At 73.5% G+C, this 16,419-nt stretch overlaps 1 protein-coding gene across 7 annotated transcripts; it reads left to right on the top strand.

Moving 5' to 3' along the window:
• Nucleotides 1-33: 33 nt before the first annotated feature.
• On the top strand, nucleotides 34-16,195 carry SCRIB (scribble planar cell polarity protein). Of its 7 annotated transcripts, XM_045860804.1 has the most exons (37): nucleotides 36-482; nucleotides 1,617-1,734; nucleotides 1,839-1,917; nucleotides 1,999-2,088; nucleotides 2,194-2,250; nucleotides 2,350-2,413; nucleotides 2,509-2,583; nucleotides 2,665-2,809; nucleotides 3,060-3,178; nucleotides 3,413-3,612; nucleotides 3,691-3,857; nucleotides 3,946-4,076; nucleotides 4,166-4,288; nucleotides 5,117-5,308; nucleotides 5,671-6,051; nucleotides 6,662-6,724; nucleotides 7,168-7,257; nucleotides 7,662-7,739; nucleotides 8,252-8,569; nucleotides 8,674-8,754; nucleotides 8,849-9,079; nucleotides 9,273-9,383; nucleotides 9,473-9,766; nucleotides 9,849-10,037; nucleotides 11,796-11,906; nucleotides 11,988-12,035; nucleotides 13,425-13,478; nucleotides 13,866-13,949; nucleotides 14,076-14,183; nucleotides 14,280-14,439; nucleotides 14,541-14,676; nucleotides 14,776-14,961; nucleotides 15,040-15,182; nucleotides 15,260-15,297; nucleotides 15,424-15,498; nucleotides 15,676-15,727; nucleotides 15,811-16,195. In XM_045860804.1, exons 1-37 carry the CDS (start codon nucleotides 324-326, stop codon nucleotides 15,951-15,953), a joined length of 4,893 nt encoding a protein of 1,630 aa, XP_045716760.1. In that variant the 5' UTR covers nucleotides 36-323; the 3' UTR covers nucleotides 15,954-16,195. The 7 variants fall into 7 exon arrangements, with proteins under 7 accessions (XP_045716758.1, XP_045716757.1, XP_045716756.1 ...); XM_045860802.1 differs by having other exon boundaries at nucleotides 34-482; nucleotides 8,674-8,733; nucleotides 13,866-14,183; XM_045860801.1 differs by having other exon boundaries at nucleotides 35-482; nucleotides 6,680-6,724; nucleotides 13,866-14,183.
• The last annotated feature ends 224 nt before the right edge of the window (nucleotides 16,196-16,419 follow it).

Below are 16,419 nucleotides of genomic sequence, written 5' to 3'. Positions count from 1 at the left end.
GGCGGGCCTCGGCTTCCCGGCGGGCTGCGCGGCGGCCGGCGGTTGTCGGCGGGGCAGTCCAGCGGGCAGCGGCGGCGGTTCCGGCTGCGGCGCAGCGGCAGGCGAGCTGGTGAGGCGGGATGTGGGGCCGCCGCCGTCTTTGCCGCCTTCTGAGGATCTGAGCACCTGCCTGGCCGAGTCCGGAGCGCGGGCCGGGCCCAGCGCCGCCGCAGCCGGGCCGCCCCCGCCCCTCCGTCCCTCGCCGCCGCGGTCCCGGCGCTCATGCGGGCCGAGCCCCGAGCCCCGCCCCCCGCCCGCCACCGGAGCCCGCGCCCGCCCGCACCATGCTCAAGTGCATCCCGCTGTGGCGCTGCAACCGGCACGTGGAGTCCGTGGACAAGCGGCACTGCTCGCTGCAGGCCGTGCCCGAGGAGATCTATCGCTACAGCCGCAGCCTGGAGGAGCTACTGCTCGACGCCAACCAGCTGCGCGAGCTGCCCAAGGTGCGCCGCCGCCCGCGAGCCCCGCCGGCCCGGCCGGTTTTTACCGGCCACGGCCCCACCCGGCCAGCCTCGCCCGCCGCGGGCGCCGGCGCCGGCACCGGCACCAGGTGGCCGTGGTCGTTAGGTGCCTGCCCGGGCCGGGGTGGTTTCCCCACCTGGAGGACGAGCCGCAGAGTGAAAGACCCAGGGAAGCGAGCCCGAGGGGGAGAGGAGGGTGGAAGGTGAAGCCGGCCTGTTCGCGGGTACTACCTTGCTGGGCTGCTCTGAAGGGGGGCGGGCCTTCTCCTCCAACTGCTTTCCTCTTCCTCCTAGGTGCCGGGTTGGGTAGGGCGCCCCTGCTAAGGTGCTTGTCCCTGACAGGTCTGCCCTCTGTCGTCTCTTGCTATTCTCGTCCGTTCGGGTCAGTCCGGTTTCTTTCTCACAAGGCCACTTTGCAGCGGAGGCTAAAGGAAGCGAGTCACAAAAGGATTTCCTTTTCCGAGACGGGGTGCTGAGTGGGCCGGTGCCTGGGGGCTGGCGGCCACAGAGGGTGTGGCTCCGTGCTGGGCTCAGGCGCCAGGGCTGTTTCTCAGGTCCCTGCGCTGCCTGAACCTCTGCACGCAGCAGCACATGCATGTGGTGCTTCACTGCTTTCATTATTCTCGTTGGTGACTGTCCAGTTCCCGCTTGGGCCTGGCGTGCTGCTGGGGTGCAGTGGCAGGAGCCACTGGAGGGGTCACCTGCTGGGGGAGGGAAACAGGTTATCCAGGTGGTAGGCGGAGCACAGAGGGTACACAGGAGGTAGGAAACGGACTTTCTACCAACTCGGAGGGAGGTGGCTTCTCTGCTGAGTTGTAAGTGCGCCGCCCGCCCTGTGGGAAGGCGGCAGCCGAGGAGCAGGGAGTGTGTGCAAGGTGACACGAGGGGACCTCACACACCAGCAGCCGGGAGTGCGGCGAGGCGGGTGTGCAGGCCCTCCTCTCCCCGCTTTGCTGCCGCACGCAGGCACTCAGACTGGGGGACGAGGCAGGGCACCAGCTCCCTGTGCGGCCCAGAGTGGGCAGAGGCCCCGGGGACCCGGGGTCTGGGGACTTGTCTGCTCTGGAGGGGCCTCTGCCGCAGGGCTCAGCCCCCTGCCCACACCCCCGCCCACAGCCCTTCTTCCGGCTGCTGAACCTGCGCAAGCTGGGCCTGAGCGACAACGAGATCCAGCGTCTGCCGCCCGAGGTGGCCAACTTCATGCAGCTGGTGGAGCTGGACGTGTCCCGGAACGGTGTGGCGCCCGGGGCGGGGCGGGGCTGGACCCCGGGGGTGGCCGGAGGGGCTCTGAGCTCCCGGAGGCGGTGGGTGCCCCCGTGACCCTCGCTCCCGTCGCAGACATCCCCGAGATCCCCGAGAGCATCAAGTTCTGCAAGGCCCTGGAGATCGCAGATTTCAGCGGGAACCCCCTGTCCAGGTGAGTGGCGGTCGGCCGGGCGGTGGGGGTGGGGGCCCCAGAGCCCCGGCCCGGACGCCTGAAGCCCCCCCTCCGGCGCAGGCTCCCCGAGGGCTTCACTCAGCTGCGCAGCCTGGCCCACCTGGCGCTGAACGACGTGTCCTTGCAGGCGCTGCCTGGGGACGTGGGCAAGTGAGTGTCCTTTGGCTCGGGGGTCCGGGGGGCTTGGCCCAGCCCTGCTCCTGCCCCTCTCCCGCCGCCCTCGCCGCCCTCCCACCGCACCCTGGTCTTTTCCAGCCTCGCCAACCTGGTGACTCTGGAGCTCCGGGAGAACCTGCTCAAGTCCCTGCCGGCGTGAGTGGCCGGGCGCCCCTCACTGGTGACCACGGGGGCTGCAGCCCTGGGGGCTCGGGCCCTGCTCCGGAAAAGAAACTTGCTCTGTGTCCCGTGCAGGTCCCTGTCTTTCCTGGTTAAGCTGGAACAGCTGGATCTGGGAGGCAACGATCTGGAAGTGCTGGTGCGGAGAGAGCGGGGTCGTTGTGAGGGGGGCCACGGTGGGCGGGGCAGGCCGGCAGGCGAGCCTCGGTCCCTGTTTCTTTTCTGTCCTTCCAGCCCGACACTCTGGGGGCTCTGCCCAACCTCCGGGAACTGTGGCTGGACCGGAATCAGCTGTCGGCACTGCCTCCGGTGAGTGAGGGTGTGTGTGACCACCCCTGCCCTCGCCCAGTCAGCCGCACCCTGACCCCTGACCCTCTGCACCCTGCCCAGGAGCTCGGGAACCTCCGGCGCCTGGTGTGCCTGGACGTGTCAGAGAACCGGCTGGAGGCGCTGCCTGCAGAGCTGGGGGGGCTCGCGCTGCTCACGGACCTGCTGCTGTCTCAGAACCTGCTGCAGCGGCTGCCTGACGGCATCGGTCAGTGCCCGCTGGGGCAGAAGGTGCCCCCCAGGAGGGGTCAGGCTGAGGTTGGGATGGGGTGACTGCAAGCACGCGGTGCTTGTGGTGCTGAGCTGGGGTCGCGGCCGTCCTGGGCACGCGGGCCGAGCTGACAGCTCATCGCCTCCAGGGCCCAGAGGTGAACACGGACACGGGGGGGGGGGGTGGCCGAGCGGGGGCAGGCCCTCCCCCCCAACTCAGCCCTGTTGGCACGATACCCCGGCACCAGGTCAGCTGAAGCAGCTGTCCATCCTGAAGGTGGACCAGAACCGCCTATGTGAGGTGACCGAGGCCATCGGGGACTGCGAGAACCTGTCTGAGCTGATCCTTACGGAGAACCTGCTGACGGTGGGCCTGCCCCTGGGGCCCTGCCCCTGGCGGGGTCGGTTTCCGAGCACGGGGGGCCGAGAGCAAGGACAGGGTGCCACCCTGTGCTGGGAGCCGGCCACTTGCTTGGGTGGGAGGCCCGCGGGAGGGGAGGGCACCCAGGACCACCTGCGGGCTGCCCCGGGAGCCGTCGTCTCTGTGCTCACTCCTGGCGGGCGTCCGCCAGCCTCTGAGCCTCCCCCTCCCCCCGGCCAGGCTCTGCCCCACTCCCTCGGAAAGCTGACCAAGCTGACCAACCTCAATGTGGACCGGAACCGCCTGGAGGTGCTGCCGCCCGAGATCGGGGGCTGCGTGGCTCTCAGCGTCCTGTCTCTGAGGGACAACCGCCTGGCCGTCCTGCCGCCCGAGCTCGCCCACACGACGGAGCTGCACGTGCTGGACGTGGCTGGGAACCGGTGAGTGCGCGCTGCCCCGCCCGGCCCCCGGAGCCGGCCAACCGCGGCCCAGGGGCTGACCTGTCGCGGGCCCCCTAGGCTGCAGAGTCTGCCGTTCGCCCTCACCCACCTCAACCTGAAGGCCCTGTGGCTGGCCGAGAACCAGGCGCAGCCCATGCTCCGGTTCCAGACCGAGGACGACGCCCAGACCGGGGAGAAGGTGCTCACCTGCTACCTGCTGCCCCAGCAGCCCCCGCCCGGCCTCGGTAGGTTGCCGCCAGGGCGCTGGGCAGGGAGGGGGGCTGGGGCGGGCATGGCCTCGGGCAGGCTGGACGCTGACACCCCCTCCCGCAGAGGGTCCCGGGCAGCGGAGCAGCCCCTCGGAGAGCTGGAGCGACGCCCCTCTCGGCCGCGTCAGCGTCATCAAGTTTCTGGGGGCCCCCCCGAGCGACGAGGAGGCCGAGGAGGCCGCTGCTGAGAAGCGGGTATGGTGGGGGGGGTCCGTGGGCGGTGGCCGGCTCCCCACCCCCACCTGACCCTGCCCTGCCCGCCCTCACCCCTGTGCCCGCTGCAGGGCTTGCAGCGCCGGGCCACGCCACACCCCAGCGAGCTCAAGGTGATGAAGCGGGGCGTGGAGGAGCGGCGCGGCGAAGCCTCCGGCAGGCCCGGCCCGGGGCCCCCCTCGCCTCCGGAGGAGGTGACTGGGCACGGGGCGCAGAAGGGACCCCGCCGTCGCCCTCTGGGAGCCCCGGGTGTTTTTCCCGTCCTGGTCGTGGGCCCCCGAGGGTCCAGGGTGGGCGGGAGGCCCACGGAGGGGGCTGGCCCGGAAGGGGGGTGGGCGGAGCCACGGGTCTGCCCGCCTGTGGAGCAGGACCGGGGTGGGGGAGGGTGCTGGGCTGGCTGCCGGGGTGCGCGCGGTAGAGGCACACGGGGTAGGAGGGGCACGGTGGGGGCGGTTCAGGCTCTGCCCCTGGGGGCACAGGGCACAAGGATCTGGGCCTGTGGGCTGGTATCTCCCTTGGGTGCCCACCCATCTGGTACGGGCGTTACCAGCTTCTGTGAAGGGGGCTGGGGCCAAAGCCCGGCAGGCCCCGCGGTGCTCACACAGGAGCGTTTGGGAACAGGCAGGGGAGCTCAGACCATTGGGTGCAGCCCGGCGCCCGCGCCTCCGGGGGGCTCATGGCAGGCCTGTGTGCAGCGCGCGGCCGCCGTCCCGGGAATTCATCGCGGCCCCTTTGGGGGCTTGTGCCCACGGCAGGCCCTTCGGCCTTTCTCAGCCACCACTCTCTTGGGAGCTGGTTCTGTCCTTGTTTTGCAGGCTTTTTCAGAAACACTTTCGGGGGGCGGCGGCGGAGAACTGGGGTCCTGTGCCTGCAGTTCTGTTTGGTGGCAGTGGGGCTCGCCTGGGACAGTGGCTGAGCGCTGAGCCCACCTCGTCTGTGGGGCCTGGGCAGCCGTGGGCGCTGAGCTCCCCGGGGCAGGCAGGCCACCCTCGCAGCCTGACCGGCCGCCCGACTGTCTCCAGGAGCGGAGGCTCAGCAGCAGGTCCGGCCTGAGCGAGGACTCGCACCTGTCCACCGGCACAGCCTCCCCGGGGGAGCCCGAGGGCCTGCCGGCCGAGGAGGAGGCAGAGCGGGAGGAGGAGGCGGGCGGGCTGCGCCCCCAGGAAGCCGCGCTGGCTGCCCAGGAAGAGGCCGAGGAGGAGTCCTACGAGGAGGTGAGTGCCCCTCGGAGGCCACTCCTCCGGGAGTGGGCGTTGCTTGTCCCCAGCTCTCCACTGCCCTCCGGAGCGGGGGTGCCAGCGGGACGCCAGGGGCGGGTGGGGTGCCAGGAGGGCTCTCCCCTCGGTGAGCTCTGCAGAGGTGGGGGGGGCACGCCCCACAGGCCCCCTTGCAGACTGCCCCCTGGACCTCTCCCCGACCCGGAGGCCCTGCTCAGAGCCCGTGCCTGCAGGGGGCGCAGTCTCCTGGTCCACCCGCGGTCCCCCGTGGAGCTTCGCAGAGCCCCCACCTGCGCCCCCTGCCCGGCTGCCCTCGGCCCCTGGGCCGGGTGGGCCACCCTCACGCCTGCCCCTTGCAGCCCACGGTCCGGTTCGCGGAGGACACGCTGCTGCTGCCCGGGGACGACGGCGAGAGCGAGGACGGGCCGGCCGAGGCCCCCTGGGCACCGCCGGCTGGGCGGCAGCGACTCACGCGCAAGGACACGCCCCACTACAAGAAGCACTTCCGGGTCTCCAGGCTGCCCCAGCCCGAGGCCGTGGTGGCCCTGCTGCAGGGGGCCCAGCCGGCCGGCGAGGGCCCGGCAGGGGCCGGGGGCTGGCACAACGGCCCGCACACCCCCTGGGCCCCTCGGGCTGAGGACGAGGGGGACGAGGAGGACGAGGAGGAGGCGGTGGCTGAGGAGGAGGAGGACGAGGAGGAGGAGAAGGAAGAGGCCGTGGCCTCTGTGCCCTCTGTCAAGGTGGGTTCTGCCCCTCCCCCCAGCTGACTCAGATCCCCGGCCGGTGCTGCCACTGGGCCTCGCCAGGCCCCCAGGTCTGTGCCAGCGTCGTCGTGGGGGCACCCACGCTGGGCTCGGTGTGGGGGCCCCTCTCCAGGGACCGCTGACTCCACCGTCCTCCCTGGCCTGGGCCTTGCAGCCTGGCTCTCTCCTTCTCAACAGGCTCCCTCGGGGCGGGGCTCCCACGGTGCCTTCCGCTGGCCCTCGGGCCCACGGGGGTCCCGCCTGCTCCCGGGGACTCCCTCCCCCCACGGCACCCACCTGTGACACTCCAGCGGCTCGTCCCTGAGCTCGGACGTGACGCCGTGGTTGCCGGAGGGGTCCTGGGGGCCCATCTGGGACCAGGTCCGGCCCTCTGTGGGCCCACCCTCACCCGCCAGCCCTGCCCTGCCCTGCCCTGCTGGTGGGTCAGCAGCAGCAGGCACACGCGCCGAGGACGAGGGGCTGGTGCTGAGGCTTTGGGGGCTTGGTGTCGTCTCCCTCTCTTTCCTGCTGGCGCGGGGCCGGGCGCGGCGGTGGCGGGGCCGGGCGCTGGCTCACCTGCATGCCCCCGCCGGTCCTGTCCTGACAGGGGGTGTCGTTTGACCAGGCCAATAACCTGCTGATAGAGCCCGCGCGCATTGAGGAGGAAGAGGTCTGTACTGGCCGCTCCGCGCTGCGCCCCGCCGCTGCCGCTCGCTTCCGGGGCTGCGGGCTCGCACGCTGCCTCCCCCGCGTCCCCTGCACTGCCTCCCCCGCGTCCCCGTGCCCCGAGTCCCCGCGTCCCGGAGGGGCCCGCTGACCCTGCAGCCCGGAGGGCCAGGCGGGGACAGGGCGCTGGCCTCCAGGCAGGGGCAGCCAGTCTGGCCGGGGTGGGGGGCGTTTCCTGCCATTCCACCCGTCTGGGGGGCCTCGGGCCTCGCCCCCCACGAACAGGCACCCCTTGGGGCCGCTCTTCTTCGAGCCCCGGGCCGCCGCCCTCTGCCCGGCAGTGCCTGCCTTGCCGGTGCCTCCCGTGCCCGGGCAGAGGGGTCACTGGCGAGGACGGGGCCCTCCCCCTCCACGGCCCGCCCTCGACACCGTGTCTTTCGTTTCCAGCTGACGCTCACCATCGTGCGGCAGACCGGCGGCCTGGGCATCAGCATCGCGGGGGGCAAGGGCTCCACCCCCTACAAGGGGGACGACGAGGTGCGGCGCCCCCCCACCCCCGCACCCCCTGCCAGCACCTGTTGCCCTCCCGGCCCCGCGGGGCTGCTGGGGCCCTGCCCCCTCTCCTGCCCCCAGAGGTCCATCCGTCTGTCCAGCTCTCTCTCTCTCGCCGGGTCCCAGCCTCCCCCGCTCCCTGACAGCGGGCCTGGGCCGGGACTTGAACTCAGGCGGCATCTCAGAGGGGAGGGTGCCTCACAGGGCAGCTCTGCGCCGGTCTGGGTTGAAAACCTCTCCTGGAGGTGAACCTGCACCCTGTAGCTCGGGGGACTGCAGTGGCCCAGGCCTGGCCTCTGACCGCCTGGGCCGCCGCGGCTCTGCGCCCACCTGGGGGCGGGGCCTCCGCCGAGTGCCGCCCCCGGGCTCAGTGCTGCCGCGTCTTCCAGGGCGTCTTCATCTCGCGGGTGTCTGAGGAGGGCCCCGCCGCCCGGGCGGGGGTCCGCGTGGGCGACAAGCTCCTTGAGGTGAGTCAGCGGCCCTCAGGGCGTCCCCCCACAGGCAGGCACCCCTGCGGGACAGGGGGCCACCCAAACAGTAGACCCCCATCCGGGTGGGCGCTGGCTGCATGCACCTGGGTCTGCGGCCTCTGCAGGGGGCGCCGCTCCGGGGGAGACCCTGAAGGTGGCCACGCTGCTGCTGGGTCCAGGTCGGGACCTTGCCTCCTGCCCTGGAGCCCCTGCCTGGGCACCCAGCCCTGGCGGGCGTGCAGGGAGCACGTGGGGGGCTGCCCGGGCAGGGCTGACGTCGTCCGAGCAGCTGGGAAAGCTGAGGCAGGGAGCCTCGCGGGCCGGGGGTGAACGTCTGGTAACCCCGTGCCCTGGGTTGCGGGACTGCCCTGCTGCTGGACCGGGGGCGGGCGTCTCCTGGGCGGGGGCCGGGGGCCCTGTCGCCTGTGCCCGTTCTCTCTTCCCCTCGGAGGGCGCGTGTGGTGCCTCCCGGGGCCGTGGCCCGGGCTCACGCGCGCCACGCTCTGCAGGTGAACGGCGTGGCCTTGCACGAGGCCGAGCACCACCAGGCCGTGGAGGCGCTGCGGGGGGCGGGCGCCACGGTGCACATGCGGCTGTGGCGGGAGCGCATGGTGGAGCCCGAGAACGCCGTCACCGTCACGGCCCTGCGGCCGGAGGACGACTACAGCCCCCGGGAGCGGCGGCTCGGCGGCCCGCGCCCCCCCCAGCCCGAGGCCCCCGGGCCCCTCCGGCAGCGCCACGTGGCCTGCCTGGTGCGCAGCGAGAAGGGGCTGGGCTTCAGCATCGCCGGCGGGAAGGGCTCCACGCCCTACCGGGCTGGCGACGGGGTGAGCACAGCCGCCGGGTGGGGCGTGGGGGTGGGGGTGGGCAGGGCCTCGTCGCTGTGTCTCTCAGCTGCTTGCTCACCACCCCCCCGACCCCCGACCCCCAGGGCATCTTCATCTCCCGCATCGCCGAGGGCGGCGCCGCTCACCGGGCCGGCACGCTGCAGGTTGGCGACCGTGTCCTCTCGGTACGCGGGGGCACGGGGCTGCCCTGCACGCGCTCCACCCGTTGCCCCGTGGGGCCCCCCGACCCCTGACCTCTGACCGGCCTCGCTCTTGCAGATCAACGGGGTGGACATGGCGGAGGCCCGGCACGACCACGCCGTCTCCCTGCTGACCACTGCCTCCCCCACCATCGCCCTGCTGCTGGAGCGCGAGGCTGGGGCGCCCCTCCCTCCCAGCCCCCCGCCGCACTCACCCCCACCCCTCACTGCCACCCCTGGGGACCCCGGACCCACGAGGCTGGCCCCCAGCCTGCTTGCCGCCGCCCTAGAGGGACCGTACCCAGTGGAGGTGAGACCCCCGCCCTCCCCAGGCCCCACGGCTCCCAGTAGGGAAGGGGTGCTCAGGCCCGGGACTCCGGGCATTGGGGCCCCCGAGCACCCCGCATGGCCTCCCCGTGGGGGCCGGCACAGAGACCGCGCCCCCACACCCCAGCTGCGCTGGCTGGCAGGCTTGCTGCCCCTCACGCCCCCGGCGTCCCTAGGAGATCTGCCTGCCGCGAGCCGGGGGCCCGCTGGGGCTCAGCATCGTCGGGGGCTCCGACCACTCCAGCCACCCGTTCGGGGTCCAGGAGCCCGGCGTCTTCATCTCCAAGGTAGGGGGCCCCAAGGTAGGGGGGCCCGGTGCCACTGCGCAAGGGGGGCCCCCAGGCTGTGACGCTGAGGCCCCGCCCGCCCCCCCTAGGTGCTGCCCCGGGGCCTGGCCGCGCGGAGCGGCCTGCGGGTTGGGGACCGCATCCTCGCAGTGAACGGGCAGGACGTGAGGGAGGCCACGCACCAGGAGGCGGTCAGCGCCCTGCTGCGGCCCTGCCTGGAGCTGGTGCTGCTGGTGCGGAGGGACCCGCCCCCGCCGGGCCTGCGGGAGCTCTGCGTCCAGAAGGCCCCGGGGGAGAAGCTGGGCATCAGCATCCGGGGGGGCGCCAAGGGCCACGCGGGGAACCCCTGCGACCCCACCGACGAGGGCATCTTCATCTCCAAGGTGAGGGCTGGCCTGCCGGGGCCCCGGGCTGGCGAGGGGCCGGGGCAGCCGGTCCTGAGGCGGCGGCCTGGTGTCCCTGCAGGTGAGCCCCGCGGGGGCCGCCGGGCGCGACGGGCGCCTGCGAGTGGGGCTGCGGCTGCTGGAGGTGAACCAGCAGAGCCTGCTGGGCCTCACGCACGCCGAGGCCGTGCAGCTGCTGCGCGGCGCGGGCGACACCCTCACTGTGCTCGTCTGCGACGGCTTCGACACCGGCAGCGTCACCCCCTCCGAGGTCAGCGGCCGGGAGCGGGTGGCGAGCTGGCCTGCGGGGCTGCAAGCACGGGGCGGGGGCACGGCCCGGCCCACCTGCTGCGGACGTGTCGGGCTCCGGGGGTGGGGGGTGGCACAGGCTGGGGGCTGAACCCCTGCCTCCCCGCGGGGGGCCCTGCACGGCTGTCGGCCGGGACCGGCTGGCTCAGAGCCAGGCGCGCAGTGGGGAGGGTCCATCCACACGTGGGCACCCAGGTGACTCGCCCGGCACCCTTGCCCCCTGAGCTCTTCCTCAGCGGGAGCTCGCTGCCGGGCCTTCCCCGGAGAGGAAGCTCGTGGGGGGCCCCCGCCAGCCCCCCGTCTGCCCCCCTCCTGCCACGCGTCCTGGACGGACAGGCTTCCAGTCCGGGAGCCCCCCCCCCCAACACACACACACACTGAAGAGGGGCGGGGGCACGCTGTCCCCGCCTTCTCCCCACGGCCCTCCCCGGGGCCCCGCGGCGCAGCTGGGGTGACGGTCACTGGAGGCCCCACGGGCGCGGGTGGCTCTGTGCCGCAGGGGGTCCTCGCAGGGGCCCGGCCCCCCTCGCTGTCCCGGGTCCCGGGTCCCGGGTCCCTTCCCAGCCACGCCCCTGGAGCTGTGGGGACGGCGGCCTTGTCCCGTGGGGCCGTGGGGGCTGCTTCACCCTGTGGTTCGGCATTCGCTGTAGCTTCTCGTTGACGTTTTGAGAACCGGGGGACTGCTGCTCTGGGTGGCCCGGGAGAGCTGCCAGGGACGGGCGCGTGGGCGCAACCGTCTCCTCCCGCCTGGGCACGAGGGGCTGGGGCTCAGCCCGGGGAGTGGGGGCTGCACCGCCGGCCCCCCTGCCACCGCCACCTCGGGTCCCGGCTCTGTTAGGCTCGGGCAGGGTGCTGCCTGGGGCAGCTGGGCGACTCAGCAGGAGATGGCAGGGCACACCGCTCCCTCCAGGCCTGGCCGTGCCCTCAGGGGACGGGGATGCGGGGCGGGGGGCGGGGGGGCACTCCTGCGCCCGGGCTCCTTCCGTCTCCTCCCTGGCCTCGCCCCGCCCGCCCGGGCTCTCTGCCTGCGAGCAGCCTGGTCTGAGGGCCAGCCTGGGGGCTTCGGTCACCCCGCCCTTCGTTCCCCGGGCCCCGTGGTCCCGGCTCCGGGGGTCCGTCCACGACATCTCCTGTGGCCCTTGTCCCCAGCCCTGCAGGCAGCGCCCTGGGCGCCCCGTTTGCTCACTCACCGCCTCGAGCGACAAGCTGGGGTCTTGGAAGGCCCCTCGACCCCCAGTGGTGGGGAGGGGGTTCCCAGTTGGGGGCGGCGCTGCCGGCCCCGCAGTCCCTGCGCCCCGAGCAGCACCGTTGGGCCCCCCGGGAGGGGCGTTCGGGAGCCGCGACTTGGTTCCTGGCTGTATGTGGCCGCCAGGCATCCCGGGTCAGGACCCCGCGGCGGAGCTGGGGGTGCGGCCGTGTGCACAGGGCCACCACTGTCCCCGGGAACTCGTGGGTGGGCCCACGGCTGCTGGACGCGCCCCAGGCCGCCGCGGGGCGTCGGGCAGGCGTGGGCCCTCGGGGCGCGTGGCCATGCGTGCCGGCCCACCAGCTGCCGCTCCCCGGCTCAGACGGCGCCGGGCTCCTCTCGGTCAGGGTCCGGGCCCGCCTGTGGGTGGCACTCTGCGTCCCCTGGAGCCCAGCCGTCGCTGCCCTTGCCTCGTGGTGCAGCTCTCGGCTGGGGCCCCAGCCTCACCCACGCGCGTGCCTGCCGCCCCCTCAGGGGTCGCCGGGGGTCATCGCCAACCCCTTCGCGGCCGGTGCCGGCCGCAGGAGCAGCCTGGAGAGCGTCTCCTCCGTCGACCGGGAGCTGAGCCCCGAGGGCCCCCGCAAGGTCAGAGCCGCCCGTGGCCCGCGCCCCAGGGCTGGGAGCCAGGCGCCACGGGCCCCTGAAGGCCACCTGCTTTGCTCACAGGACAAGGAGCTGCCTGGACAGACGCCGCCGTGGGGACCAGAGGCCGTGGTGAGTGTCCGGCTTCCTGGCCTGGCACGCCAGCCCTGGCTCTGCACCAGCTGCCCCTCCTCAGGGCACCACGGGGCGGGCGTGGCGGGGGCAGTCACGTCCAGCCCCAGCCCCACCCCCGACACGGCCGGGCTGCAGCCCCTCCCCACCACCCGGCCGGCCGCCCGCCGGCTCTGGCGGCGTGCACCGCCTCGGAGTCCCTGGGTGGCACTGGAGGTCCAGCCTCTGCCTGCCTGTTTGTCGGCCCCGTCCCTGCCTCAGCTCCCTCTCTGCAACCGAGACCCTGCAGGACAGAGCTCCTGGGTGGGCGCCGCAGGGGCCCCGGCTCTGGGGCCGAGGCTGCAGGGGAGGGCCCTGGCCAGGATGGGGTGGGGACTGGCATCAGGGCCCGCAGGGCCGGGCTGGCCAGGGGAGCCCGGCTGGAACCCCTCCTGGCCTGGCACAGGTCACATCCCCCAATCTCGGAACCAAGCCACGCAGCTGGTGCTGCTGGTGCCTCTTCGCCCCTGAGGACCGGAGGTTTGCAGGGACGGGGGCTCCCGTGAAGGACTTGGGGCTCAGCAGACTGGCCGTGGGAAGCCCGGGCCCGTTGCAGTCAGTGGGGGTCCCAGAGGGTTCGGGGTGGGGTGGGCGCTGCCGCCGCCGTGGGGAGGACAGGCTGGAGCAGCGGGCGGCCAGGGGCCACGGGGAACGGGAACAGGGCAGCAGGGGCAGCTGGGCGGGGTGGCGGGTGCTGTTCAGGTCTCACTCCCCCAGAGACGGGGGTAGCCCTACAAGCCGGTCCGGCCAGTGCCACCGGGAGGCCCCACAGGAGCACGAGTGGTGGGCAGACGGGGTGCCCGGACGTGTGAAGGGCCGGCGGCACCCCCCCCCCACGCTGGCAAGGAGCGGCCGAGAGCAGGAGGCGTGGGGCAAGGTGGGGGCCCGGCGTCCTCTGACCAAGTTTTGCCGGAGCTCTGGGGAGGCAGGTGGGCACGGGGCCTCCCCAGACCCGATGCCTTTGAGACCTGCAGGGCGTCCACACAGGGCCTTGGCCAGGCACGGTCAGCAGCAGCAGGGACGGGCCCCTGCCCTGCGCAGGCCCACTCTTGCTCCGCCCCATCTGGCCGCGGTCTGGGCCAGCTGTGCGTCCCCCTCTCCCGGGAAGCTCCGGGCTGCACCCCATCAGAGACATGCGCCTTGGGGCGCAGGGCAGGGGCCCGGCATGCCCCAGGCCTCCCGTGCCCCCCAGCATTTGGGGCGGGGGGCTGTGGTGCTGGCTGAGCAGCAGTCAGGGCCCCTGGGACGTCCCTGGGGCTGCGGTCGGGTCAGGGAGCTGAGTGCGCACCTCTGTGCCACCAAGGCAAGCCCCCCAGCCCCGCCTGACCCTCACCCACCTGGCTCTTCCAGGTGCCCACCCGAGGGAAGCCAGCTGAGGCACCCCGCTCCCCTGGCCACCAGCAGGTGAGGGCCCACCAGGTGGGATGGGGGCCCGTGCCGACGGTGCTTGCGTCCGGTGCCTTCTCCGGGCAGACGTGGGTGCCCCCCTTCTCTAGGGGAGCACAGCCCCAGGCACCCTCCTGGACAGGCCCGGCCAGTGTCAGGGGCGGAAGCTCCCGTGGTTCCCCTGGGCAGACAGGGCTGGGCGGTCTAGGTCTCCTGCCCAGCACCTGGGGGCCCACGTGGCCCTGCCCCTCCCTGTGGCCTGAAGCTCCCTGGCTCTGCCGCAGGGCGACCCTGGTCACCCACCCTGCTGCCACCCCGGCTCCATCTCTCTCTGTCTTTCTCCTTCCATCCCCTCACCCCTTCCCTGCACCCCTGGCTCCCCCCTCTGGCCCCCACCCTTTGCAGACAAAACCGGGGGTGATCCAGCCACTGGCTCAGGTCTGGCCCAGGGGCTCCCCGGGCCCCAGGGGCAGAGGCAGTCCCCTCACTGTGAGTGCCCTGACCCGCGGGGGGGCGGGGGCGGGGGCCGTCAGTGGGAACAGCTGTGGGCTGGGCGGGTGGTGGCCGCAGTCTCCACAGCCGCCCCGCACGGCTCACCAGAGCCCCGCCCCCCAGCCGCCCTCCCCGCCCTCCCCGGACGAGCTGCCCTCCGACGTGAAGCGGGCCTACAGGACCTTCGCTGCCGTGCCTGGCCCACACCCCCCGCAGGACGAGGCCGCCCCGGTGAGTGCGGGGCTGCCCTCCCCGGCCGCGGGCCCCTGCTGGCCGGGCGCACGCTAGGGAGGGAGCCGCCCCCGTCTCAGACGCCGCCCCCCGCAGCCCCCCACGCCCGGGCCCACCGCCTCCCCGGAGCAGCTGTCCTTCCGGGAGCGGCAGAAGTACTTCGAGCTGGAGGTGCGGGTGCCGCAGGCCGAGGGCCCCCCCAAGCGCGTGTCCCTGGTGGGTGCTGACGACCTGCGGAAGATGCAGGAGGAGGAAGGTGAGCGGGCGCTGAGCCCCGGCGGGCGGGCGGGCGGGCGCGGGGGGGGGGGGCGGGGGGCGGGGGCCGCCCCCTGGCCTGACCTGCAGCCCCGCCCCCAGCCCGGAAGCTGCAGCAGAGGAGGGCGCAGATGCTGCGGGAGGCGGCGGGCCCGGGCTCGGGCCCGGACCGGGAGGCCCCGGACGACAGCGAGGAGCCGGAGGAGGAGCCTCCCTGGGCCGCAGGCTCCGCCGCAGGGTGAGGCTGGGGGAGGGGTCCTGGCACCCACATGCTGCTACGTGTGCCCCTGCCGCCGGCCCCCCGCCCACCTGGACCCTGTTCTGTCCCCTGACCCAGGTTTGTCCCATCGTCCCCGCCGCCCCTGGGGAGCAGCGCCCCAGTGCGGACAGCCAAAGCCGAGCGACGCCATCAGGAGCGGCTGCGCGTGCAGAGCCCTGAGCTGCCGGTGCCGGAGAGGGCCCTGTCCCCCGCTGAGCGCCGGGCCCTGGAGGCAGAGAAGCGTGCCCTGTGGAGGGCCGCCAGGTGAGGCCCGGGGCCTGCCCCTGCTGCCCCGCCCACTGCCACGCCGCCCCGCCCACTGCCACGCCGCCCTCTCCGCAGGATGAAGTCCCTGGAGCAGGATGCTCTCCGCGCACAGATGGTTCTCAGCAAGTCCCAGGAGGGCCGGAGCAAGCGCGGGCCCCTAGAGCGGCTGGCCGAGGCCCCCTCCCCCGCGCCCACCCCGTCACCCACCCCCTTGGAAGGTCTGTGTCTCCGAGGGGCGCCGGGGGCGTGGCCTGCAGCGCAGACCACTCCCAACGCCCGTTTCTTGTCCCCCCAGACCTTGGCCCCCAGACCAGCATCTCCCCTGGACGCCTGGTGAGGACCAGCCGCCCCCTCGCCCACACTGCTCCCCCGCGGCGCGGGGGCGGGGACCCAGGCCGCGCCCCCCACCCCTTGCTCAGCGCCGGCCTCTGCCTCTCTCCCTCACGCTGCCCTCTCAAGGCCTGGTCTGGGAGGAAGTTCGACTACAGGGTGTTCGCCGCCCTCCCCTCTTCCAGACCTGTCTGTGACCTGCAGGTACCGGGCCCTCGGGCCGCAGCTCTGCGGCCGGCCCCGTCCCCGCCTGCAGTGCCTCACCCTCTCTTTCCGGGCCGGACCGCTCCTGGGGTGCGGGGCCGCCCCACCCCGGCTCGCGAGGGTGGTGTCAGGCGGGTCGAGGGCAGAGCCCTGACCCAGCCCTTGTCCCCACCACAGTCCCCGGACTTTGCTGAGGAGCTGAGGTCCCTGGAGCCGTCTCCCAGCCCGGGTGAGTGGCCAGGCCAGGCTGGGGTGGCACCCTGGGTGCCCGGCCCCCTCGCCTCACTCCCCGCCCCCGCCTCCGCCCACCAGGCCTGCAGGAGGACGGAGAGGTGGCCATGGTGCTGCTGGGCAGGCCCTCGCCGGACGCCGTGGGCCCCGAGGAGGTGACACTGTGCAGCAGCCGCCGCCCGATGCGTGCAGGTCGCCGTGGCCTGGGCCCAGTGCCCTCTTAGGGGGTGGGGACCCTCCCCCAGACTCGGGGTGGGGGCCCCCCAGCTCCAGCACCACCCTCGCCCCAAGTCTTTTAACCTGGGTGTTAGCGTTTTAAAGAGACCCCTCAGGAGTTCTGGCCTCTGACTGACTGCCCCCTCACCGCGCCCCGGCCGGGACCTCTGGCGAGACTGTAACTAGTGACGTTTGTACAACCAAAGACTCTATTTTGTGGTTTAAGGAGAATAAAATTGACTACGTTTTACCTCGGTCTGAGTGTCTGCACACCCCCACACCCACACCCACCGCCCCTGCCCGCCGAGGCCGAGGGCCCTGGCGGGGGGCCCCGGCCACCTCACTGTGCCGCCGCTCCACGTCAGGGGGACTGGCCAACCTGCCTGCCGGCCCCCAGGGGGGACACCCCGCCCCAGTGCCTGCAAACTGGTGTCCGGCGGGGCCCCCGCCTGCCTGAAGGGGGCTGTGGACGCG

The sequence above is a fragment of the Phyllostomus hastatus genome, unplaced genomic scaffold (assembly GCF_019186645.2).
Source record: "Phyllostomus hastatus isolate PE091 unplaced genomic scaffold, TTU_PhHast_1.1 phas_scaffold_21, whole genome shotgun sequence".
Lineage (NCBI taxonomy): Eukaryota > Metazoa > Chordata > Mammalia > Chiroptera > Phyllostomidae > Phyllostomus > Phyllostomus hastatus.
This window is presented reverse-complemented; position numbering and strand designations above follow the sequence as displayed.